This window comes from Acinonyx jubatus, chromosome B1 (genome assembly GCF_027475565.1).
Source record: "Acinonyx jubatus isolate Ajub_Pintada_27869175 chromosome B1, VMU_Ajub_asm_v1.0, whole genome shotgun sequence".
Lineage (NCBI taxonomy): Eukaryota > Metazoa > Chordata > Mammalia > Carnivora > Felidae > Acinonyx > Acinonyx jubatus.
Window position 1 is genome coordinate 170585521 of NC_069382.1, and position 27407 is coordinate 170612927.

The 27407-nt window shown below is 43.3% G+C and overlaps 1 protein-coding gene across 2 annotated transcripts in view; it reads left to right on the forward strand.

The window, feature by feature from the left end:
* Nucleotides 1–27407, forward strand: part of RELL1 (RELT like 1) — a 68215-nt gene that overhangs the window by 20987 nt on the left and 19821 nt on the right. For both annotated transcript variants that reach the window (XM_027053825.2, XM_027053876.2), the window contains exons 2-5: nucleotides 11151–11375; nucleotides 13501–13572; nucleotides 20790–20847; nucleotides 23207–23443. In XM_027053825.2, the coding sequence (XP_026909626.1) occupies nucleotides 11151–11375; nucleotides 13501–13572; nucleotides 20790–20847; nucleotides 23207–23443 (592 nt within the window). The remainder of the gene's footprint in view (nucleotides 1–11150; nucleotides 11376–13500; nucleotides 13573–20789; nucleotides 20848–23206; nucleotides 23444–27407) is intronic.

Sequence of the window (27407 nt, forward strand, 5' to 3'; positions counted from 1 at the left end):
AGAGAGAGAGAGAGAGAGAGAGCGTGCGCACGAGTGGGGGAAGGGCAGAGAGAGAGGGACAGATGATCCAAAACAGGCTCTGTGCTGACAGCAGTGAGCCTGATGTGGGGCTCAAACTCACGAACTGCGAGATCATGACTTGAGCTGAATGAAGTCGGACGCTCAACCAACTGAGCCACCCAGGCGCCCCCCTTTGCGAACTTTTAATATCCAAATTGAAAGAATCGTAAGGTGGGCACCTGTATATTAACCACTTGGATCCAACATTTTGCCATATCCGCTAGCTGATCCTATCTAGCTAGCTATCCATCCTTCCTTGCTGGACCATTTGAGATCAAGATGCAGACATTGTTACATTTCGCCCTAAATACCTGTATCCATTCATCTTGTGGGATTTAGGACTTCCTTCTACATAACCACAGTACCATCACTATACCTGAGAAAATAAACAATGCATCTCTAATCCTGCCTTAACCCAGTTTCCTCAGTTGTCCTCAAAATATACTTTATAGCTGTTTTGAAATTTTTTTATTGATTAAATTTCTGAGCCAGGCTCCAGTCAAGGTTTACTTATTGTGTATTTGGTTATATTCGTTTCTAACAAAAGCGAACATTTGGCCAAGGACTGGGGAAGGGAAGAAACTTTCTTGGCCACAGGCAATATTTTGAAATCTTTGGCTACTCGTCCCTCCCTGTTTCCCTCTCCCACAGGTCTGGGGTGCTGCCGAACTCTCTGTTTTGGCATCCTCCAGGGTACCGCTGATCTCACACAGGTATTAGCAGAAGCCTCAGGGACAGCTGCGTTTTCCAAGGGATGTCTTAGCGGAAGGCTTCTGAAAACCAGGGATTCATAGCTGGGCATTGCTGATTTATGCACGATTTGCTGGGGAAGGTGTCTCAGCCCCTGTCTGTTCCCAGAGTGGTCTTCACTGTCCCGAATCAGAGTTCTGTGCTCCAGTGTCATGGAACATTTCAAGGACTTTGACAAAATAATGGTAACTGAGTGACTGGGTGCACTGTCATGGGTGGGTGGACTCTGGGCGGCTGGATCCTATCTGGATGTCCCCTCCCTGCCTGGTCACAGATTCAGAGTGGGGGTGGGGAGGGCTGTAGCAGCTGTTTATCTGGAAGTTGTATAGAAGCTGGCGGTGGCCTGAAGTTTCACTACAAAGTTTAGCACTTATTTATATACTGACTTCCATTGTCTTTCCAGTTTCCCTTTGAGCTCATTTGTTCTCCCCATTCATTTTAAGCTTTTTAAAAATGTGTCTGCATAGATGCTCTGTCTCAATAACTGGCACTGTCGGGGATGGTCTTAAAAGCTCTGTGACTTTGGTTGTATCTCTGTAGCCAAAAATAGAAATAATTTGGGGATGATTTAGTTTTGTAGAATTTGTTATGTATTTGCCCCTATCATTAGTGTATGTAATTGATTTAAACTGTGTTTCGACAATTAACTTAATAAAGCAGGTCGTTTTGCAGAAGCTCGTAGATCAATCATGCTAAAGTGGTTTTTGAGAAGCTGCATGTGGGCTGGTCGCGAGCACCTGCCTGGTTTTCATGCAGGCTCTTACCAGTTTTTCACTGTGTGACTTCGGACTCCCCGAATCTGCGATTCCCCTTCTATAAAAGGATAATACCCACCTCGTAGAGGTTTGAAACCCTTGGGGCCCAAGGCTGAAACTTTACGAATGTAATCCACTGCTTCAGAAGCCGAATCAAGGGGCTCCTGCCCAGGTGGCTCAGTCGGTTAGGTGTCCGACTCATGATTTTGGCTCAGGTCACGATCTCATGGTTTCATGAGTTCGAGCCCCACGTCGGGCTCTGTGCTGGCAGCATGGAACCTGCCTGGGACTCTCTCTCCTTCTCCCTCTGCCCCTCCCCCAGCCACTGCTATCTTTGTCTCTCTCAAAATAAATAAACTTAAAAAAAAAAAAAAGAAATCTGATCAAATACGTCAATGCTTATGCAGCACACTCACCGGAATAGAGGTCATATATAGCCTCACATCAGAGCAGAACAGGTGTGGCCACCACTGTGCTTCTCAGATTTGGTTTTGCTGTGAAGTGAAGCATCAAAGTTTTTGTTCTCAGGGCTTTTTGGATTTTGCCTCATCGACACAACAGGGTCAGCTTGTGTTTTTTATGCGGGTGGGGCTGGAGAAGGTTGGGAACGTGGAGAGCCATGGAGAACCATTGGCTGCAGCTCATAATTTTTCAGCTGAGCAGACTGAGGTCCACAGAGGTAAAGCGACTGGTTCAGATCACAGAGGTAGCCAGTGGCAAAGCTGAATGAAGAAAAACCCTTTTAGGGAAATGTACGTCTATTGATCTTAGTAATCGAGACCAAAAATAGACTGCTCTTGGGCACCGTGACTTGAATCTTCACTAAAAACAAAATAGGGCGTGTGTGTGTTTAAAAGTGATTTTCCAGCCAGGCTTCGTGTGGGTTATCTATATACCGGCCAGTGCCTTTTCCATCACTGAGCTGTCAGGTCACCCTGCTGGGAAACCCTAGATTCTGAGAACGTGTACCCTTTCCTGATAAAAGGGGAAGGATACCTAGCAGAACCATCAAAATGTCCCTTGGTTGGAGCAAAGCTGCTTGGGAGAGGTCACAAGGGCCTCCTTATCTGTAGTCTCTGGTTATTAGCTTCGTCTTCCCCATTGTTTAGCAACCTCGAGCAATGCCCACTGGGTTTGAGGAATGCCATTTCCGGGCTTCTCAGCTCCTCTGACCACTGAGGTCAGTTGGAAATACAAGCATTATTTAGAACCAAGCTAAAAAGCTGCTTTTGATTTTGGGGATGGACTTGGAGCCATTTCTTCAGAGCTCTTCCTCAGTTCCTTGCCATCTGCAGGCTTTTTTTATTTATTTATTTTTATTACGTCTTCTTTTGTGACCTTCTTAATGAGATGTTGGCAAGTCACAATACATAGTGGGTCCTCAAAATGCAATGAAGAAACCAAACCTGGCTGGGTCTAGGAAAAATCCAAAGGATTTTGATAAACACTGGCTTTTGTTAAACATTTTTTTACTTGCGATGTTGCTGAAGGGAATCACATTCCTCATTGAGAGCCAAGAACTCCCTGCTTCGGTGGGCTTGCTGTGTGCAGGACAAACTCCAGATGAGGCGATGGGCTTCTTTTTGAAGAGGCTGAGTGGACCTGGGTTGTGGCATGGGTCAGATTTTGGAGTGGGGAGGGAGGTCAGAGACGGGGACAAAAAGCAGTTTCGTATTTGTCCATTAGTGCTGGGCATTTTTAAAACCTATCCTACTTCCTGCTGCGATAATTGGAAACCACGGTTTTGAAGTTTGGGGAGTCTTTACTCTAAGTTGTGAAATAGGAGAGCAAACCAGCATTTAGCATTTTGACAGAGACGTAGCTAAATGATAAAATATTGTTGAAAGAGAACTAATTAAAATATACCTTACACACGCATTTGTACTTGGATGGTGCCCAGTTACATATAGGCACGGTTTTACGTATGTGGAGACCCAGGCTTCCAGAAGGTAAGAGGAAACAATATAAAGGCAAGCAGCATCCAGACGGACTGGTTTGAATTGAGGCACGGCCACCAAATAGCGGGGTGACCTTGGGATGGTTGCTGTACGTTTCTGTGCCTCCTTTCCCCATCTGTAATGTGGGGATAGACCCCTAACTCTGCCCTAAGTTTGTCGTGAAGATTTGATGCTTAGCTTAGCGTTGGCTCCTAAATGCTCTGTAAATGTGGTAGTTATTGTTGTCAGTGGTAACAGAGAAATAAACCACTCTGAGCCACACTTCCATCTCTTCTGGAACACCATCTCCCCCAAAACAGTTCTCTTCCTAGTTTACTATGGCTCTGTATGCTTTTGGTTCTGACTCTGATCGCTGGTCCCTTACTGTGCTGGGCTTTCCAGCTTGTGTGGACCTCTCCACATGGGTTAGCCTTGCTGGAGATTTGGGGTGCTCCTCTCGGCTGTGCCCTGAGTGCCTGTGCACAGCCTTCTCCTGTTCCTCTCCTGTTCGCTCAGTCTCTCCGCCAGGCCCACCTGCTGCCCCCAGATCTCAACAGATGTCATCTCTTCCTATTTATTCTGAGAGAAAATGGAGGTGTCGTGCACCTTGTGCCCTCAACTTCCTTCAGCCCGCTATTGAGCTCTCTAACTCACAGACCCCCTGATTCAGGAAGAAGTGAATTTTTTCCCCCTATTCCAGTATTTAATCTGTCTGCCTATGGAAATCTCCTCAAGGCTATCACTCCTTATTCCCTCTCAGTCTCTTCCTTTTGCCCTTTTCGTATGTAAATACATTGGTTTCAGCCGCTTAAAAACAAAACAAAACTCCAAACAGAAATTTCTTCCTCTCACCCTGAAGGTGAACTACCCTACTACCCTTTTTGTGCTTCTACTGGGCTTTTAGAAGGGGTACACTGAGTTCAGTCTCTCTTCTTCAACCCAGGAAATCGAATCTTACATTCTGGTCTACTGAAAACTGCTGTCCAAGGCCACGAAGATCTATTTTCCTTCCAATTTGATTTATTTTTTCATTGTATGTATGTATTTATTTATTTTGGGATTTTGAAGTTTACTTCAAGAAACTGCAGAAAAACAGGAAGTAAAGTACAAGGAGAAAGTTTAAAAAATTCCAAGCAGCTTCTTAAATTAGAAACTAATGGTTTCCCATGAGTCCTTAGAAACTTCTATGTTGCCTGACTTGTCTGAGTTCTCAATTCTTTTTCTAAAGAGTCTTCTCAGGTTGTTTGTTTCTTGTTTCTTTTTTTAAATTGTGTTAAGAACAGTTAACATGAGATCAGCCCTCTTAACAAAGTTTTAAGTGCATGATACAGTATTGTTAACAGCAGGCACAATGCTGTGCGGCAGGATAGAAACATTATACCTATTCAATAGGAACTACCCATTTTCTTCTCCCCCCACTCCAGGCAATCACCATTCTACTCTCTGTTTCTATAAATTTGACTATTTTAGATTGCTCATAAAGTGGAATTATGCAGTGTGTGTCCTTCTGTGACTGGCTTTTTTCACTTATGTACATTTTTTCACTAATGCCCTCCTGGACCATTTATACTGTTGTCTATGGCAGGATTTCCTTTTTTTTTTTTTTTTTAATTTGTTTTTAATGTTTATTTATTTGTGGGAGATAGAGAGACACACACACACAGAGTGTGAGCGGGGGAGGAGCAGAGAGAGAGCAAGACACAGAATCCGAAGCAGGCTCTAGGCTCCGAGCTGTCAGCACAGAGCCCGACGTGGGGCTCGAACTCACGGACCGTGAGATCATGACCCGAGCTGAAGTCAGATGCTTAACCAACTGAGCCACCCAGGCGAACCTGGATTTCCTTCTTTTTTAAGGCCGAAAGGGATTTGGTTGTATATGTACACCGTCTTTTCTTTATCTATTTAGCCATCAGTGAACACTTAGGTTGATTCCATATCTTGGCTATTGTAAATAATACTTGCAGTGAATATGGGAAGCAGTTATCTCTTTAAGATCCTGATTTCAGTCCTTTTGGGTAAATAGGATAAGTTGGACTGCTGGATCATATGGTAGTTCTATTTTTAACTTTTTGAGGAACTTATTGTTTTACATAGTGGCTGCACCAATTTTCCATTTCCTTCCTATTTTAGTTGCTCTCTCTTGCAGCTTCTGACCTTGCTGACTGCTCATTCCTTTTGGAAACTCTATCCTCTGTTCTAGGGTAGAACCCTGGCTTCTCTCCCTCAGCTTCCTCATGGAGTGGATCCGGTTTCTCACTGGATATTTCCGTCTGGTTGTCCCCATGTTCAAAACTGAACTAGTGATAGCGTCCTCTCCATGCCGAGTATATTAGTTTTCTTGGGCTGCTGTCGCAAAGTACCACAAATTGGGTGGCTTAAAAAAGAGCCTCACACTTCTGGAGGCTGGAATTCCAAGATCAAGACCGGCAGAGTTGCTTCCTTCTGAGGGCTGTGAAGAAGAATCTATTTCATGCCTCTCTCCTAGCTTCTGGTGGTTTGATGGAAGTCTTTGGCCTTTAGCATCACCCCATCTCTGCCTGTATCTCCACATTGTGTTTTCGCTTTGTACCTGTCTGGCTCCACATTTCTCCTTTGATAAGGACATGTGGGATTTGAGTCCACTCTAATGACCTCATTTTAATTTGGTTACCTTTGTAAAGACCCTGTATTTTAAATAAGGCCACATTCTGAGGTACTTGGGATACTTCAACATTTGAATTGGGAGGGAGGTAAAATTCAACACATCACACCAAGCAAGCTTCCTTTTCTTTAAAGTTATTTCCCATCTTGATGAATGACATCAATGTCCACCATGTTATCAAGCAGAAACTTCGGCATCATCCTTATCGAGTCACTTGCCCTTATATGAACTTGGGATTCAGAGCTTGTAGAACTTGAAGGCAAAATTTTGGAAGAGGAACCTTCATAGCATCCAAGAGTTTCCCAGAAGGGTCTGTGATTCCCAAATGGCTGACCACCTCTGTTTTGTATCTTTTTTTTTTTTTTCCTAAGGTGTCTATCACTTTAGTACAAAAGGAATATATACATATGAATTTTAGAAAATTATAGATAAGTATAAAAATAAAATTTAAAGTTATTCTATTATTCAGTTACCTGAAATCACTTAATATTTTGGTCATTGCTTTGTACACTTTATGCCTTCTTGCATTTTTAAAAAACTAGTTGGACCATACTGTATGTAAGATGTTGAATCAAGCCTTTTATATTCAACATTGTATCTTAAGTGTTTTCTCATGTCTTCATGAAATCTTTATAGTTTTAAATGATGCATATTATTCCATCAAATGGGTGGATAATGACTGACTTAGATATTTTCTTACTATCCCATGATCAAAATTCATATTGTTGCCATTTTTTGTTTTATAGAGAGTGTGGCAACCACTTTTGCTATTCAATTGGATTCAAATAATTTGTTTGTAATTCAGATATGACTCAGCTGGGGAGAAAGAGAAAGATGGTCAATGTCTCTAAACAAGTCTTTAGTGTAAACTGAAGGAAAACTAAATTTGCCTAAGTTAACAATGTTTTAAGGCATTATTTGTGAATAGTTACTTTGTAATTTTAAAGTTATTTTTATTGAATTGCTATGGTAGGTCACAGTAGATTCTCAAGTCAACTGCTTTTTATTAGTTCTTTGTAGTCTATAACAGGGCTGTCCAACAGAACTTTTGGAGATGATGAAAATGTTCTTAAAATTTTTTTAATGTTTATTTATTTACTTTTGAGAGAGAGAGAGAGCACAAGCATCAGAGGGACAAAGAGCAAGAGACACAGAATCCGAAGCAGGCTCCAGGCTCTGAGCTGTCAGCACAGAGCCTGATTTGGGGCTCAAACTCACAAACCAAGAGATCATGACCTGAGCTGAAGTCTGATGCTTAACCGACAGAGCCACCCGGGGGCCCCGAAAATGTTTTTTATCTGACCTGTCCAGTATGGTAGCAAGTACTACCCATGTGACTACTGAACGCTTAGAATGTGATTAATGCAGCTGAAGAACCAGATTTTTAATTTTACGTCATTTTTATTGGCTTACATTTAAAATGTTTATTTTTGAAAGTGAGAGAGAAAAAGAGCATGCGTGTGAGCGAGGGAGGGGCAAAGAGAGAGGGAGAGAGAGAATCCAAGCAGGTTCCATGCTGTCAAGTGCAGAGCTCAACGCAGGGTTCCATCTCACAAACCATGGATCATGACCTCAGCGGAAGTCAAGAGTCAGACGCTTAACCAACTGAGCCACCCAGGCGCCCCTTAATTGACTTAAATTTAAATAGCTACTTGTGGCTAGTGGCCACCATATTGGATAGTACAGTTCTATCAAGGTGGTGAGTAAACACTTTTACAATGTGTGCCTCTTCCTAAACACCCTTCTACGTGCTTTACATATTAATATATTTAATCCTTACGATGACTCCATGAAGTAGTCTTCTAGTTTCTATTTGGTGTATAACAATTTACCTCAAAGCTTCGTGGCTCAAAACAACAACAGTCACTCATTTTGCTTAGAAATCTACAACTTGTCAGGATTCAGAAACAGCTCATGTTTGTTCCATGCATCACTAGCTGGGGCTCTCGGGTCTACTTCTAAGATACTCAGTTACAGAGTTGGCAAGTTGATGACTGTTATTGGGTTCTTTTCTTGAGGAGCCTTCGGTTTCTGCACGGCATGGTGATTAGTTTCCAAAAGCAAGTGCCCCAAGAGACAGGAGGTGGAAACTGACAAAGTGTCACTCCATATTCTATTGATCAGGCAAACCTCAGAGTATATATTCAAGGGTAGGAGGTACAGACTTCTTGGTTGGAGCAGTACCAAAGGATTTGGGGCCATGTTTTAAAATCATCCTAGAAAGATATAATCATTTTGATTTTATTTAATAATGAGGCAACTGAACATAGAACAATGAAGTAACTTGCCCAAGGTGACATGCCTAATAGATGGCGAAGCTGTTATTCATGTCGGGCGTTCTGACCTTGGAACCCCAGTGCTATATCGCGTCTCTCTGTAATTCATGTTTCACTAATTTAGATTCATATCTTCTTCAGTTTTCCCATGGTAGAATAATTACGAGATTAAGTGACTGATACTTGTTTGTAAATCACAGACTCTAAATAATGTAGTATTTGCAAGGGTTTGCCAAATACCAAATGGATGATAAAGACACATTCTCAACCCCCTGATTCAGGAGGAGCTGTTGGCTCCAATTCTGAGCCCCTCCACTTTTGTCCCTATTCCTACTGCCCTCCAAAGAGAATTGGTTGTCACTTCCAGATTGAAACAGACCATGATTCTGAGTAAAACTCTCTCGGTCTTAGCATGTTGCCTGCTTCACCTATTCCTGTTACGTGGAATATATGTTACTAAAAAGGAATTAATAGGGACACCTGGATGCCTCAGTCGGTTAAGCGTCCGACTCTTTATTTTGGCTCAGGTCACTATCTTGTGGTTTCATGGGTCTGAGTCCCATTTCGGACTCTGTGCTGATAGCACAGAGCCTGCTTGGGATTCTGTCTCCCTCTCTCTACCCCTCCCCTGCTTTCTCTCTCTCTCAAGATAAATAAATAAACTTAAAAAAAGGAATTTTTAAATAAGACTTACTTAGAATTATAAAAGGAGTTAAAGAAATGTTTCTGGTTTTTACGGAAAGGCTGGTAGTTAAATCCTGATTTAGATGATATATTTGTGCATGTTTAGGGAAGTGTGTGTGTGTGTGTGTGTGTGTGTGTGTGTGCGCGCGCGCGTGTGCTTCCATTTATTTGTTCATTCATTTATTATATTGATTCCTGGAAGATAAATCAGAAAAAAAAAAATAGGTTATCCCCAATTCTAGAGATTGTCTGATAAAATAATGAAAGCAGCCTTTTACAAACCTAAGAAACCAGCAATTTCCTTTCATTTTCAAAGGTAATGGATATTTCCATGTGAAAGACTGATAGCCCTTTGTATGGCCTCTGGTTTGCAAATTGGGCTTCTGTTTGCTGCAATAATGCAATGTGGTTATTTCACACCTGATATTTGTCCCATTCAATCATTGCCACATGGATTCTTTTTTATCAAAACACTCTTTGAGAGAGCTTATAATTAAGTGTATTTAGTTTTCCAATTTCTGAGTGTCTTTTCTGTTTTTTTCTTTTTTAATTTTTTTAAGGCAGAGGGAGAGAGAGAGAGAGAGAGAGAGAGAGAGAGAATGAATCCCAAGCAGGCCCCACGCTGTCAGTGCAGAGCCTGATGCAAGGCTCAAGTTCACAAATCACGAGATCATGACTGGAGCCAAAATCAAGATTTGGATGCTTAACCAACTGAGCCACCCTGGCATCCTCCTATTTCTGGGTTTCTTAAGCAGCACTGTGAATCTCCCTGATGTAGAGAACTTCATTTTAGCACTTCAGAATCTGAGTATTCCAAATAACGAGCCTTCATTTCAATCAAATCTCACATTTCCCTTTACTTCTCATCCTGCCTGACCCCCTCCTTTGTTTCATAATTCTCTTCTCATTTTGTGTCTGTGAGTTGGTACTTTGCTGGTTTTCTATGTAATTTGCTCTTTCTCTGGTGTCTTAATTGGCCATGTCTCATGACTGCACCAGGCTCTCTGCCTCTCACTGTCCTTCATAGAGGAGATTCAGATCCCTATGCACATGGGCCTCTTGGGAGCCTACGTGTGGTATCCCTGCAGGCTTGGATGTCTGCCACCTCTGGTAATAAGTCCACGTGATGCTTTGACATGCCCACAGGCAAATTTCTCCTTTTCTCTGAAAGATGCCTCCTTCCCAGCCGCCCTATTTTTGTTGTCATAAAACGGGTCCCTGCTGTTATTCTTTCTTCTGTTTACCCATGTGTATGCCTGCCACGGCATTTCTCTCAACCTGTGACCTGCCCATGTGTTTTGTTTAGGGACTGATGCCATTCTGGATTTTTCTCTTTCGCATATTTTAGGTCTGTCAGCTTACTAAACCCTTCTAGAACATAAGCTCCGTGAGGACAAGGATCTTTGTTTTACTCAGTGATATATCACACGCACCTAGCATGGTGACTGCCGTAGTTGAGCATTTACTATGTTGTCAAAAAGGTTTGAAATGTTTTACGTGGATAATTTATTTCACCTTCATAACACCCTAGAAGGGTGGGACGCTTCTATTAGTATGCCTGTTTCACGAGAAACTGAGGCATGGAGATGCTAAGTTATTGCCCAGTGTCACCCAGCTGCTAGGTGGTACAGCCAGGACTTGAACCCGGGTCTCCTGGGTCCATGCTCTTAACCACTAAGCACCCGCTATAATGCCACCGAACGGTAGCGTGTTTGCTTTGTGCTTATGTTTCACCGGCACTCTGTACATGCTTTCTGCCCTGTGTGGGTGCTGCCACAGCTGAAGAAGCACACACTAGCTTGGGAGGTTTTGAAAGAAATTCCCAGGGTGGGACCTAGTTTATGAGGAGCAGGGACTGGAAGGGGACTCAGACTTTGAGCCAAGCCTGGCCCTCAGCCTGTGTTCTGTGCTGCCAGACCCACCAGTCTCCGCGTGGCCCACGGTTTGGGGAGGAGACTCGGATTTAACGTGCACGTTCCCCAGTGTTGTCAGGTTTTTCTTGCCTCTGACAGACGTCTGACGTGGCCGTGTGTATTTCTTCCTGTAGACAATGGTGGCAGCCGCACGTTGCACTCCAAAACGGAGACGACACCGTCGCCCACTAACAATACTGGCAATGGACACCCAGAGTATATCGCATATGCGCTCGTCCCTGTGTTCTTCATCATGGGTCTCTTCGGCGTCCTCATCTGCCACCTGCTCAAGAAGAAAGGCTATCGTTGTACAACAGAAGCCGAGCAAGATGTGGAAGAGGAAAAGGTTGAAAAGATAGGTAAATACCTGCATTCTCTTTATGGAGATGTGGATAGAGATGATTTTTTTTTTACAATTTTATTTTATTTTTAATCTCTACACCTAGTGTGGGGCTCGAACCCACCACTCTGAGATCAAGAGTCGCATGCTGTACTGACTGAGCCAGCCAGGTGCCCCAAGTGGGGGCAATTTTGAAATAAGTAACCAGTCATATGTATTTTCCATCTCTATGAGGCAAAATGGTCCATCTTCACAGTAGGTGGTATGGCAGAGTGTCCGTGTAGATTTCGTAGTAACCCCACCTAGAGCTTGAAACCTGCCTGTCCTTTACGAAACACCTACCAGCTCATTCCTTGTGACCTTGGGCAAGTCACATATGCTCTAAATCCCTACTATGTATAATTTAACTAGAATTTAATCTTAGTTAATTTCATGCCAATTTAATTTAATTTAAATGAGGGCAGTGATCTCCACTTTGTAGGATTATTGTGGAATTTAGAGAGATGATGCATTTGGTATTTGGCACATAAGCCCACTCAGTAAATATGAATCCTTACTATTATTATTAAAAGAGATTCTAATAAGGATAATGTGAAATATAAATAGCTCTCACCACTTGTATGGTATTACTCTTGCTGGGGGAATTCGATCTTAAATCTGTGTGACTGAAATTTATATTTATTAAGTAAAATAATTGTGTCAACAGTGCGATAAAAGTGTGGCAAGAAATGGTGCCTTAGATTAACTTGAGGATAGTTTACCTTTTCCTCTTAACGTGGAGTGTTAGGCAGTGTTCAGAAACACCCAAGAGAATGAGATTTTCTTTCTTCATAGATGTTTTTTTTCAACCATCCTTCAGGGACATTTCCAGACTTGGAGTTGGGGAGTAGTACCTAACCTTCCTTATCCCTTTCAGCTCCTCAAAGGTCAGTTTTTGCAGAGGGGGACATTTGGAGTAGGTCACCTTTCGAGAAAGTCCAAAGGGCGGACTGGGGGAGCTTCCTCATTCCTTGCCAGCCTGCTGGCCTGTTGGTTTTTCCCACCCCCACTGACCTTTGAGGCAGAGAGAGAATCCGGTTGCAGGATGAGTCATGTGTAGCTGTGAGCAAACCAAAGCTGAGTGTTTGTCAATAGAAAGCAAGCCTCCTCCTCCCCTCCTTCAAAGATGCTCTGTAAGCTGGCTTAGCAGGTCAACATTTGCACCGTCTGGCCAGACGTGTGTTTTCACAGAGGGGAAAGCCGACTATGGATGGAGAAGACACCTTCCCAGGTACACGAGTAGGACACTGCACACCTTGATTCGTTCTCTGTGAACTAAGATGGTGTATTTCAACCCTCCTTTTTCCTTCCTCGCTGAAATTACACAGTTTCAGAGTGGAGGTTTGATTTTTCTTCAAACACTGTCATATATACAGAGTCTCATAAAGTTAACGGTTTGTGGGCAAATAACCACGGCTGAAATTTAGGTCAGTTGCAAGTGTATTTAAAAGAAAGGAGAGGCTTATAAACCTGGATGAATAATTGCCCCCAAAGAAATTCATACTCTAAATTAATGTAGTATACCTGCAATTAAAAGAAAATCCCAGGCGGGGGGTGCCTGGGTGGCTCAGTTGGTTAAGTGTCAGACTCTTGATATCGGCTCACGTTGTGATCTGCAGTTGTGAGACTGAGCTCCGCGTCAGACTCTGCACTGAGCATGGGGTCTGCTTTGGATTCTGTGTCTCCCTCTCTCTGTCCCTCCCCTACTTGCTTGCATGCAAAATCAATCAATCAATCAATCAATCAATCAATCAATCCAAGGAGAATTTTTTCTTTTAATTAACTATCTTCTTCCCATTTCCCCTAAGGGTTTAAGGAAATGATGAGAGAGAAATATAGTAGTAATGACTGATACAGATGCATGAAAGTGAGTGGGTGTTTGGACTTGGGAAGACGGTTGATGGATAATTCTGGTACTCGTTATGTCTGTTATATATGCCAAGGAAATCACCATGGACTGTGCCCCAGGCAGTTTGGGGCTGAAGGAAGAAAGCCTAGACCCTTAGTGCCACGGCAAGAGCTTTCTTGAGACTGTTCAGTGAGGTGTCATGGAATCCACAGAAGTGACCAATTTAACCCACGCCCTCCTCTGCCTTCTCTTTCAGAGTTGAATGACAGTGTAAATGAAAACAGTGACACTGTTGGGCAGATTGTTCGCTACATCATGAAAAATGAAGGTATGGATGTTTTAGTGTTCCAGAACAATTCGATATTCATATGTGTTATTGAAAACTTGCTTCAGAGAGTCAGAATTTGTATGAACTGTCCTGTCAATATTTCTGGTCATTGGCAGCACCTTTTACCTAAGCTCATTAATCCATTAAGCTTTCAGGTTATCCAACCATGAAGTTTCACGTAAGTGTGTTTTCAGAGAGCCAGTGGGTGTGAGTAGTGCATAAAGCCCGCCCTGGAGGCTCACCTTCCAGTCCTGGCCTCGCTTTGATTTGAGGGAAGTCACATTACCTCATGGAGTCTCCATTTCCACCTGTTTTTAAAAGGAGGATAATAAATAATATTTATATGGTAACATTGTTGTGACATCCTGCATGTAAAATGCTTATTAGTATAGTAGGTGCTCAAACATCGTCTGTTCCTTTCTTTTTTTTTTTTTTTGTATTAAAAAAAGCTGTGGTAAAATAGACAAAACATAAAAAGTTACCATTAAAGGTACAGTTCGGTAGCATTAAGTACATTCATAATGATGTAAGCCATCACTACTGCCTTGTTCCAGAATGTTTCTATCATCCCAAACTGAAACTCTGTACCCATTAAACAGTCACCGTCCACACCCCACCGCCCTCCCCCGGCCACCCTCCGGCGACCTCTCTGCTTCTGTCTCCATGGATTTGCCTCTTCTGGGATCTATTCTCAAGTGTTCCAATTTTTAAACAGTTTAACCTTTGTGGACATAGGCAATTTCCCCCCTCGGAAATGTGCTCTTAACTCCTCTTTTCTGAAGTGGAGGATGAACTGAACCTTGATTTGATAAATCAGGGTTCTTGTTCAGAACACTGGTTATTATTTCTGTAGGATACCATTACAGGGGTGCACAGGGTGAGGCTCTCAGTGACTTTTGGGGCATGTGGAACTCGTTGGGCACATCTCCAATAGCTGCAGATCGCCGTACTTTGAGTTCTCACGAGAATCGAAAAGAAAACCTCTTCCTTGGGCTCTGTCCTGGCTCCAGTCACAGGGGTGCTGTAGGGCACGCTGATGCAGCCGAGCCATTCGTCCGAAGGGGAAACTAGCCGTACTGCTAAGTAGATGCTGCTGCTCTGCCTCCAGCCCTTCCCTGGGGAGCCCCACCCCCACAGCCTCACTGTCAAGCAGAGCACTGGCCCGGCCCTGGGTGTGGGTCAGCCTTTTGACTTAGAGAAACAGTTTCAGCTGGTTCCGCATCATTTTCATTATTCTTTACAGTGTGCTTTTCATATGTAATCTCATTTAATCCTCACACTATCCCTCTAAAGTTGGTATTGTTTTTCTTAAAACGTTTATTTATTTGAGAGAGAGAGAGAGAGAGAGAGAGAGAGAAAAGAGCATGAGTGGGGGAGGGGCAGAGAGAGAAAGAAAGAATCCCAAGCAGACCCCACACTGTTATAGTGCAGAGCCTGACTCGGGGGCTGGATCCCACGACCATGAGATCGTGACCTGAGCCAGAATTAAGAGTCAGATACTTAACTGGCTGAGCCACCCAGGCACCTCTAAAATTAGTATTGTTATACCCATTTTACGGGTGCAGAAACGAAGGCTTCAAGTAGTTGAGTTCACATGGTCAGTGAACAGCTTAGCCCTAGCTGGGTCTCTTTCAACTACACAGCATTACCTCTCCTCTCTTTAATTTGTGATTTCAGTTTCTACAGGATGTAAAACCGCATAATCAATCTTATTAGAATGGCATTTAAAGTAAGAACAAAAATGACCAGAATACTTGGATTTTGATCTCTGCCTTCCAGAGACCTTCCTTCAGGGAACGATATTTGGTGATGTTATTCATTAATACCCAATGGTGCACATTTCTGCATAAGAAATCATTTTTAATTTGCACAAGAAATAAACAAATATGTTCTTGGCATGGAAACTTCAGGCCAACAGAGGTACACATGGTGAGGCATGGCATACCTTGTGCATTGGAAACTACCTCACATGGCTTTGGGATCTTGGGGGCCTTTGGGACTGGGGCTTCTGAGAGCTGGGGCAGCTGCTAAATTAGTATGGGATGTGGTGGGACTGACTGTTGGATCAGAAATAAATAAATTGTGAAAACTTTGCAAGGGCTGAAGTTCTTAGGTACAACTTCCTTGTATGAGCTGAGTGTTTGCCATATGGTGGCCCTGAGGGCTCTCTAGGGACTAACAACCTTTCGATTCAGATACTTCATTCCCAATTTACAGTTGAGAAACCAAAAGGCCCACAGTGCTTAACTAGCTTGCCAACATCACACGGCTGGCAAGTGGCAGAGCTGAGATTTGAACTGTAGCATCTGACTCCAGAGTCTGTACTTAACCACTTGCTGTTACTGCCTCTTTCCTGGTAGCAGGAAGGAGGGATGGAGGTGTCTTCCTTTCAAAGAGATAAAGTGTACAGCTGGGATAGTTTATAAAACTCTTAAGCATTAAGTCATTAAATTCTCAAAACTACCTTATGGAGGTAGGCCCTTTTACCATCACATCTTGCAGATGAGGAAACTGGCCCAGAGCTCATACGACAAGCAGCATATGGCAGGATGGGCCAACAGTGGCACTCTGCTTCATTACAGCAGAGGAAAAGCGTTTGACTTTCTGGAACAAGCTTGCTGTGTAGTTTCCTACCTCCCACACTCATGGGCAAACAGGTCTGTCCTTTTCTTTTTTAATGATGTCCTTTTCCTTTTGGGAAGAAACCTTTTTGTTTCCTCCGTGTTAATTACCGGTAGGTACATGACATGAAAGTAGCAGCTAAGGTCCTGTTTTCCTTCTTTCTCCTCTGCTCCCTGGTTTTTCCCCTCTCCCCCGGTCCATGCCTTCATTTGTCTCCTGTGATTTCTGCAGTGACCTGTGAGCATGAGTGGTGGTTCGGATCCTTTGGGTGGCCCTTGGTTCTCCTTGGCCACCAGGAGACATCTGACCTCACTGGACATCCCTTTTCCAGACATGGCCATCTCTAGCTTCCTTCCAGCCTGTGCCGAAACCACAGCTAGGGAATTAGATCCATAGTTGGGTCTCTTACCAGTTTATATCCTAGCTTCTTTGGTTTGCTTTGAGACTTCAATTCTCTAGAGAACAAATGCATTTTTAATCTTTTGTCTATGTCTTTAGCAGTCTCTGGACTTAATATCAATTTAGACCTGCCTATTGACATTAATTCAGTTTTCCATTTCTTTAATTGTAAGCACACGGTAACATAACTTTTCCTTTAAAATTGAAAAAAAAAAAAGGAATACAATTAAATACAACCCATCCATTACCATTTGCCATGTGTATTTAGGTTTTCTTTGCCTGTACTTACATATTTTAAAACATTTGCTATCATGATTTATGAATAGTCTTCTGCTTTGCATTTTTAATTTGACTAATGGGGTAATATTTCGCCTGTACTCATGGTGACATTCTTGCTTATGGTTTAAACATATCGTGTCTCGAATGTTGCAAATCAGGTTCGTTTAGGTAAATCTTTTGAGGGATACATTTATCAGCTGACCTGCATACTGATCACTGTCCTGCTAATCTCAAGGCTTGGATTTAACCACAGTGCTACCCTTAATTTATCTTTGTAAATAGATTGAATTGAAGAGTGTGTGGGTGGTCATTGGGGTTTTCTTGGGTTCTATGGGAATTTGGAAAATACCTGCATGTTTATAGCTCTCTTGCAGGCCCTTAAACTATCTGATCTGGTAACAATGAAGATATTGTGATTATTCTAGGCAGGGAGATCCTTTTGTGAAATGCTTACCTTGGGGTTCAATTGATACTATGGCAGGAGGGATTCGGTTACAAATTATCATTACTGAGTAGGTCTCTGAAAATTGCTATAATGATTATGCAAATGCCCTATGAAGCATTAAACTATTGATCATTTGGGTAGGGACTGGACATTGAAGAATGAAAAGGATAACATGGGGTCAAAAGCACCCACCCAAAGTCAGATGGACCAGGGTTTGTGTCCAGCTCTGTCACGCTAGCTGTGTGACTCTGGCCAGTCAGTTATGATCTTTAGTGCCTCAGCCTCTGTATCTGTAAAATGGGCATGATGATTCTGTCTATTCTGGACTTGTCAGGAGAGTCAAACATGGTAGGGTCTCTAAAGCTTTCGGTCAGTGGCTGGCACATGGCAGGCACTCAGATTTGGCCGGTGGCAATAGTTCTGGCCTGGGGATTTGCCTTGATTGCAAGGGAATGTTTGCAGAAAAGACTGGTAGTGGAAGAAATAGGGCATTTCTCCTGCCTGATTTTCACTGCTTTATACCTAAGATCAGGCAGAAATTCAGGACAGAAGAGAGGAAGCATTTCATGAAATTACTACCCTCTAGAAAATGTCTCCTGTTCCTGACAGGCTTTCCTTGCCCTGTAACTGACCCCTCCCATTCTCTGGATACCCATGAAGGGAAGTAGAGTCAACAGAATGTTGACAAGAACAAGGGAGCCATCTTTTATGGCTTATTGGAGTTATGAGTCACAATCAAGGAGGGGATACGTATTCAAAAGAACTTAATCAGATGATTGCTCCTTCATAGTAATTCTACAGCCAAATTCAAGCATGTGTTTGAGTCCTAATGGTGAGGTTATGTTAGAAAGTTTTCTCATCCTGGGAAACCACATGACCTCACACACTGAACCTCCTCGGACAGGGAGGGTGTGGGTCATGTTTACACAGAAACTTGAGTCCACTCTTAAAGAATTCACTCATAGCAAACAATGGGGCTATTTATTAATTTTTATGAGAGATAAGGGCGAGGTACAGGAGCACATAAATATAGAAAAAATAACACAAGTTTATAAAAGAACAGTTTTAGGAATGATTTTAATGTATTTTAATAATCTTCCTCGATCATTTTCTGACTCCATGTTTCTAAGGAAGGTCATCTTTAGAGGTGGTAAATTTTCTCTGGCAACTAATTTAAACTTTTGTTTTTAAAAAGCCCATTCTTGTAAGTGAGTGCCGTTAGTGCTATCTTTATTTTCATACCTTTTTTGTTGTTGTTGTTTTCCCTCTTTATTGTTTGTAGTCTTGAAGTTTAGATGGCAGAGAATAAGCGTCAACTGGCAAATTACTGTGGGTATTCCCTAAACCCCTTGACTACACAGAAATTAATTTTGTGCATCCTTATTATTAGTCAAAAGGAAAATGAGTGACATCACTAGACTGTGTTGGAGTTTGTGTCACAGAAGGTAACGTGTCTTCTTTGTTGTGTGGGAGAACATACAAGCTGCTGATCCATTTCAGTACGTTTTCAGTAACGACAAGAGGCTTACTTAGGTCAAAACGTGTGTTAGGGAATGCATTTGGCCATCCTCACAGACAGTCATGAAGGGCAAAGAGGATATTTCTTTTAGAAAAGATGGCCTGCTGTGTTAATGGTTGCACCTGGGGTGCTCAGTCAGTTAAGTGTCCAACTCTTGATTTCGGCTCAGGTCATGATCTCACGGTTCATGAGTTCGAGCTCCCAACTGGGCTCTGTGCTGATGGTGCAGAGCCTGCTTCGAATTCTATCTCTCCTCCTTTCTCTGCCCTTCCCCTGTTCGCACGTTCTCTCTCTCTCTCTCAAAATAAATAAACTTACAAAAAAAAAAAAAGGAAAGATGGCATGTTGTGTTAGTATTTCTTTTAAAAGAATCTGTTTATTTGTAAGGGTTGTAAACGGGGTAAATGGATCATGGGAGCAAAAACCCCTAATTATTTTACATATAAAACACAGATTTGCATCTACTATGTAAACAGGTATGCATCTTCAAGATTAGAATTTCATGAGAGGGTGATTAGGAAAAAGATGTTGCAAAAGGCTCCTGGGTGGGCCAATAATTATTTCAATTAAAAAACTTAAATTTAATTTATTTGAGAGAAGTTGGGGAGGGGCAGAGAGAGAGGGAGAGAGAGAGAATCCCAAGCAGGCTCCATACTCAGTGTGGAGTCTGATGTGGGGCTCAGACTCACAAACAGTGATATCATGACCTGAGCCGAAATCAAGAAGCAGGTGCTTAACTGGGCCACCCAGGTGCCCAGATAAATTTAGTTTTTAAAAAGTTGAGAATCACTGGATAAACCCTTCACTGTTAATACTTAAAATCAGTAGTGTTGAATTTTCTTCCCCTAGGGATGTCATTTGAAATGTTAAATGTTAAATGTTGGTGTTGGCCCACATGATAAATAGTGATTTTTTATTTCATCTCTGGAGAATTTGTGGTCCCTCATGAGAATAGCACTTTAAAAATCAATGAAAAGGGTAGGAGTCAGTAATAACATTTGGCCTTGCCAATTAAATATCCAAAAGGAACTTGAACATTCAGTCTTTCATCCTTGAGAGTCTAACTGCTCTGTAAGAGACTTAAAGATGTGTGTTTGTGGAGGCGGGAGGGGGAGGGGGAGTGGGGACCCAAGAAGCTTAGATACAGTTTGTTTTTGTTGATAGCCTACACCCTCCACCTAAAAATTTGGATTTTTTGAAAAATTAATGTTAGAAGTCCAATTTAATTCAGTCCATATTAGGTAACTTATATTTGTGACCACCTTTTGGAAATTTAAAGTATCTGGCCAAAGTTAAGGTCTTATATGGTCCTGAAGCTGAGCTAAGCCAAATGGCCCACCTGGAAAATTATCTCCCATCCCTGATTATATGTGAGACAGACCTGATAATACATGTGGATCCAGAGGTGGAGGCTTGTGATTTGGGCACGTGTAACTTGTTAGAATACAGATCTTTTTTTTTTTTTAACCGTTTTTTTTTTTTTTAATTTATTTTTTTAGATTCAAGTTAGTTACTTAGAATACAGGTCTCTTAAGACATGCATGTCATGTATATTTAGCAAAGGGAGTTGAATGCAGTGGAATAGCAACATGTAAATTTCCCTGTGGTTTGGGAGCGGGGGAAGAAGTGTATGTTTCTATGTTATGTTGGAATGCCGTGTCAGAAGCACAGCTCTGCAATAATCTGCTTTCCTTTGTGTAGACTGTCTGGCACTCATACTAAATTCCAGCATGGTGAGTTATCTGTCGATGGTGCCATTTCGAGGGGTTGCCTTGGGAAAAACTCTCCCTTCTCTGGGACCCCAGGGTCCTGTGAACTGAAGGAACTCGGATGTTTTCCCAACAGCTTTTCTTTTCTTTCTTATTTTTCTACCAACAGCCTTTCTGATGTAATAATTCTAGGATTGCTCATGTGATTCATCCCATTGTAATCCTTTACTTTTTCTTTCCTTAGCAAACGTTGATGTTTTAAAGGCAATGGTAGCAGATAACAGCCTGGGTGACCCTGAAAGGTGAGCGCCTCTCCCTCCACGCCCTTCAGTGGGACTTTTTTTTTTTTTTTTTTGCTTATCTATTAGAACAGGTTTCCCAGCTTTCGTACTGTTGACATTTGGGCCAGATAATTCTTTGCTTTGGGGAACCGTCCTGTGCATCCTGGGATGTTTATCGGTGTTCCTGGTCTCTGCTCACTAGATTCTGGTGTCTTCTCCGCCCCCCCCCCCCCCCAGTCCCCCATGTGACAACCCAGAATGTCCCCACCCAGCATCAGCGTCCACTGGGGAGAACTCAGCCCTGGTTGAGAACTGCAGTGTTGGAGATATGCTGAAGAAGTTAACAGCCTTGGAATTGGGCACCACTTATTGGCCACCTCTTTGTGGGCAAGTTAACTAACCGCTCTGAGCTCAAGTTCCATCATTTATAAATGGAGATGGCCATTGTACCCACTTTCTTGGGTTATTGTAAGGAAGACAAGTGGCCTGGGGCATTGAGAGACCTCCAGGAGTAACGATGATTCAGCAAAAATTAGGCTGGTGTGGTTATGGAGCATTATAGTCCTTCCTAATGAATTACAGATAACTATATTTCTATATAATTTTTTATTTCGTCAGCTAGGAGCATTTATTGAATGCCTGCTCAGTGCTGGGCACAGTGCTGGAGCTGGGCATTCACAGATTGTTGGCACGGAGACTCGGTCTAGTGGGGAATGGAGGTGTGGGTGTGAGGCCTTACGATGGGGATGCGCATGACTGTGCTGTGGGAGAAGCAAAGACTGGATGCTCTGCAAACTCCATGGGGCCAGTGGGAGGTGATGGAAGGTTCATAGAAGGTCCACGGAAATGCCATCTGACCCAGGTTCGACAGGCAGAGACAAGAGGCAGGGGCTGCTTGCTTGTAGGTGGAGAAAGCCCTAAAGGTTCAGTCCAGGGAGGCCAGAGAACGCACCGTGGACAGGAGGAAGAAGGGCCAGGAGGGGAAGTTGGGACCGAGGGACAGGGCAAGGAGTTTGGCACCTTTTTCCTGCTTACTCTGTGGGGCAGTGCATCTGGCATATCTTGGATATCTTGTGTTTGTCAGACTGGTGTGTTAGGCTTGCATTTTCACCAGGAAGCTCATGCAGGAAGCTCTGTTTAGGAAGTCCTGGTGGCGTAGTTCATAGAGCTACATAGAGACATATGAGCTGGGATTTCTCCCACGTTCCAGCCCTGACCATGGTGTTTGGACCATGTTGGCTCACGGCGTGTTTGCCTCGGTTATTTTTGGGCGTGGTATAGTGCCTGCCATTGGCTTTTATGCACCGCGGGTACTCGATGAACTTTTGTCGAACGGATGTCGTTAAATAAAAATTTTGAATTCTACTTTCCACTATGTGGTGTTAATTTGGCATTGTTTTATCTCAGAAAGCTGCTGCTGCGTGTTTTTATTTTAACAACCTAAAGAGCATCCCTAACGAACACCAGAAAGCTTTTGGCTGTCCATGGTGTTTGAGACTCTCCTCAACCATGCACACTTCTTTTTAAAAGTGCAAGTGGGATGGTTCTCAGCAGCAGAAAGGCTGGTTCATGCTGTCATAAGACATCCACGTGCCTCTGGGGCTCTAGGACGGGCTCAGGTGTCAGCCTGTGTGGTGACATGCCACCCCACCTTGCCCGCCTCTACCATGATGCAGGGCTGATGCCTAGTCGGGCTGGCCTTGTCCTGTTTTAAGTCCTCCTTTTCTAGTGGACCAGAGTCTTGACGTGTCTTTTGAAAGTTGCCAACATCTGACCTATATACTTCTCCTTTTTATGTTTTGCCTGGACTTTTTTCCCCGGGCTATCAAAGAATGTGGGCTCCCTTGTTTTTTTGAAGCACTGTAGCATGGTGCTTAAGTGCATGGTTTCTAGAATTAGACTTTCCAGATCTGGATCTCAGATCCATCATTTATTAGCTGTGTGTCCTTGGCAAGTTCCTTAATTTCTCATGTTTAAAATGAGGAAGTTCATAATACCAACCTTGGAAGGTTTTGTAAAGATTAACTGAATTAACACATATCAAATGCTTAGAATACTGTTAGCTCTTTTTGTTATTGCTGTCAACACCATCAACATCGCTGGAGGATTACTTTTGATATCTTGACCTAAAAGCTTTCTTCCTTTGATGCAGTAGTCAGTCTGGATCAAACATTCTATTTTAAGTCATTTGATAATTTGTTGGGAATTCACGTGTGTCTCTCCTTCAACGCACATGTGTCCGGGGGATCTCTTTGTTGAGAGATCTAGGCAGACACTTGGCTGTGATTTAAACCTGCTATTTGAATTGCAAGGGAGAGATCGCCTTAGCTAGTACTTTTTGTAAGTAACCTGTTCTACTGTTTCCTCTTCCCCACCTTAGCCCTGTGACGCCCAGCACTCCTGGGAGCCCACCTGTGAGTCCCGGGCCCTTGTCGCCAGGAGGCACCCCCGGGAAGCACATCTGTGGCCACCATCTGCACACAGTGGGCGGTGCTGTCGAGAGGGACGTGTGTCATCGGTGTAGGCACAAACGGTGGCACTTCATAAGACCTACCAACAAATCCAAACAGGGCCACGCGAGGCGTCAGGGAGAGGTCACCGTCCTCTCTGTTGGCAGGTAAGATCCCTGTGGATGCTTTGGGTTTGTGTGACATGCTTTCTGTGGTGTGTGGATTGGTGCGTACCTGTTAAATATAGAGAATGACCTCCTAAGCCTGGCTCGGGTCATATCTCTGAACTTTTAAATGTTTTCTGCTGTGAGTCCTACATTTTTCCAGCAGCAGAGGAATCCTAAGAGGTGGCTATTGCTAGGTTAGAGGTCAGGTGTATTAATTAAGGTAAAAAAAAATTAATTCCTTGCTGTATTAGGGTTCTCTGGACAAACAGAGCTCATAGGATATATATAGGAGGAAATTTAATATAGGAATTGGCTTGCATGATTATGGAGGCCGAGAGGTCCCACAGTCTGCCCTCTGCAAGCTGGAGACCCAGGAAAGCTGATGGTGTAATTCAGCCCCATTCCAAAGGCCTGAGAACCACAAGGCTGATGTTCCGGGGCAGGAAGAGAAAAAAAACAAATTCTTCCTGCCTGGGCCTTTTTGTTCTGTTTAGTCTCTTACGGGGTTTGATGATGCACACCCTCATCGGTGAGAGAGCTTTACTCTTCTTTACTCGATCTATGGATTTGAGTGCTAATTAATTTCTTCTGGAAACACCCTCATAGGCACCCCCAGAAATAACATCATACCAGCCCTTTGGGATCTGTGAGTCGAGTCAGGCTAACACACAAAATTCACTAGCAGCCTTGCTCTAATAGATAAAGCCCAAATTTCAACTCAACACAGAACAGAAGTTTCTATTTCACTGGTACAGAGTGCAGGATCAGCCTGCCAGGTGCTTTCCACCCTGCGGCCCTGCCAGCTTTGCAAGTAGAAGGCAAACGTACGAGGAAGATTGTTCGTGGGTTTGCTGAGCCAGGCCCGGAAGCCACACATTTCATTTTCGCTCACGTGCTGCTGTCCAGACCCCGACACTCAGCCATTCCTCCGTGCCAGCTCTCGGGGAGGAGAGAAGGGGTGGGGCTGGTCCCCTGCTCTGCAGTGTCTGCCATGTAAGTTCCGTGTGGATTCCAGGGCTGCCTTCTTTGAGGCCACTTTCCTTGTGTCCTGGCCTTTCCAGTCCTCCGGTACCATTTCCTTGCGACCCGCATGTGATGGGGAGCTCTTGCAGCTCAGCGGGGAATCGGTCTGACGGCACGGAAGATGCTTTTGCGGCGTCTGCTGTTTCCATGTTGAGTCTCACGCGGGAACCACCTTGTCAAGGCTGCACGTGGAAAGGCAGTAGAAAGTGATGGTTGAGTTATGTGCATCGGTTGGTAGCACCCTGGTGGCTCAGTCGGTTAGACATCTGACTCTTGATTTCGGCTCAGGTCACCATCTCACGTTTCGTGAATTCGAGCCCCGAGTCGCGGGCTCTGTGCTGACAGCACAGAGCCTGCTTGGGAGTCTCTGTCTTCCTCTCTCTCTTCCCCTCCCCCACCTCAAAATAAATAAATATACTTAAAAAAAAAAACCTATAAAAATAAAATAAAATAAAAAGAGTATGTGTGCTAGAGGCAGACCGGGGAAGCCAAAGCTGACAGTACTGAGCCCACGCTCCTTGTTTCTCTGCGAACAAACCCTGGACAGAGTAGCCTGAACTCGTTGCCTCTACCTGGTTGGAGTGCAGGCACGACTGCTTACAAACTCACTTTTCTCTGTGCCTCAGTTTCCCCCTCTATAAAACGAGGACAGCAGTGGTGCTCAGCTCACTGGGTTCTGTGATGATTAAATACGATGACTTACGTAACTTCGGTTTTCGCACTTTTTACTCATTCGGATGTTGGCTCTTACTATTATTTTGATTCGGTTTGGTTTTTATTATGCGCAAGAAACGAGAAAACTGCAGGGCTGTTTGCCCGCTTACAGCAAAAGAGTACAACTCATGACCACACTGTTTTATTAAGAAGCAGAGTCATGGGAGTCCGTGAATGTGGAATGTCATGAGAACCTGTGGCTTGTTTAGACAAAGCGTATTTTGTTTGCTTTAAAAAAAAAAATCTGCTGAAATTTTCAACTGAGATTCAGCATGGCTCTTATAAATGCCCCAAATGCAGCTCTCTTTCTTGGATGTAGAATGCCGGGAGCGTTTAATCATTACTGGCCTCTCGTGTTGCTCAGAGGGGCTCTTACATTTCCACCGAGCAGATCTGTAGTTACAACTTTTCTCTGATTCTTCTTTTACTTCCTCAGCGTCTCCCTCCTCCCTGTGGCTGGTAATCTCATTTGGACAAAGAAGGAGGATGTATTTTGTTTTAGGTGGTTTTAAGGAAATTTAAAACCAGAACTAGAGAGAAACTTCTATGAAAAACTTTGGGATTTTGATACACAATGAACTAGAAAAACAGTCAGACTGAGTAAATTTCCTTAACTTCTCTTTTAATTCTTTTTTTTTTTTTTTTTTTTTTTTTTTTTTTTTTTTTGCCAGTGGAAATGACTATTATTTAAAATATATTTTAGGGGGGCACCTGGATGGCTCAGTCGGTTAAGTGTCTGACTTCGGCTCAGGTCACGATCTTGAGCCCATGAGTTTGAGCTCCATGAGTTTGAGCTCCACATTGGGCTCTGGACTGACAGCTCAGAGTCTGGAGCCCGCTTTGGATTCTGTGTCTCCCTCTCGCTCTGCCCCTCCCTCACTCACACTCTGTCTCTCAAAAATGAATAAATGTTAAAATTTTTTTTTTTTTAAATATTTCATATTTTGGGGCACCTGGGTGGCTCAGTTGGTTAAGCGCCTCACTTTGGCTCAGGTTGTGATCTCGAAGTTTGTGGGTTCAAACCCCATGTTGGGCTCTGTGCTGACAGCTCAGAGCCTGGAGCCTGCTTCTGAGTCTGTGTCTCCCTCTCGCTCTGCCCCTCCCCCACTCATGCTCTGTCTCTCTCTCTCTCTCCCTCTCTCAAAAATAAACATTTAAAATATATTTTATTTTTTTAATTAAAATTTTTTTTTCATGTTTATTTTTGAGAGAGACAGAGAGAGAAAGAGAGAAAGAGAACAAGCAGAGAAAGGCAGAGAGAGGAAAGAGAGAGAGAATCCCAACCAGGCTCCATGTCAGTGCACAGCCCAACACAGGGCTCGATCTCATGAACTACGAGGTCATAACCTGAGCAGAAATCAAGAGTCTGACGCTTAACTGACTGAGCCATCCAGGCACCCCTAAGATATATTTTAATGAAACACTTTCTCATTATCTTTAAACAAACATGATTTAATTAAAAAGATTTTTTTAATGTTTATTTATTTTTGAGAGAGAGAGAGAGAGAGAGAGTACAAGCAAGGGAGGGGCAGAGAGAGAGGGAGACACAGAATCCCAAGCAGGCTCCAGGCTCTGAGCTGTCAGCACAGAGCCCGACGCGGGGCTTGAACCCACGAACGGTGAGGTCATGACTGAGCCACCCAGGCGCCCCTGATGTTCATTTTTTAATACGAATCTGTTCTGGCATCAGGACATATGTGCTTCCTGATGTACGGGATTGAGATGCCACCACGCTACTGACTCCCCAGCACTCTCAAGCCGAGCCGCCTGCCAGATGGGTCCTCCTCTGCCGGAAGTCCTTGTGGCAGCTTCAGGGGCTTGATTCTTATCAAGTGTTTAACCACTTTCAGTTTTGCATTCGCTGGAGGGATACTCTTGTGAACTGAAGGAGTACGTGTTTTTTCTAATCTGAGCATCTTTATTCTATCTTTTTCCCATATGGACATATTCTTGTACCTGTTTTCCTGGTAACAATATGCAGTTTATGAGGGTGCTGTGGATTACCACCGTGTTTTTCATGATCTGCAGGTGAAGGCCAAACTTGGAGGCTGTGCGGGGGCCTCTGAACTACAGAGCACAAAATCCCTGCCGTGAGCCTGGTGACTGTTCTCTTCAGAGGAGAGGGGAAGCCGAGCAGACTCTAATTCTCAGTGAAAATCTCCTCCTTATTCCCTTCACTTTTTCCCTAACCCTTAATGAAAAGCTAAATTTGCCTTAAAAAAAAAAA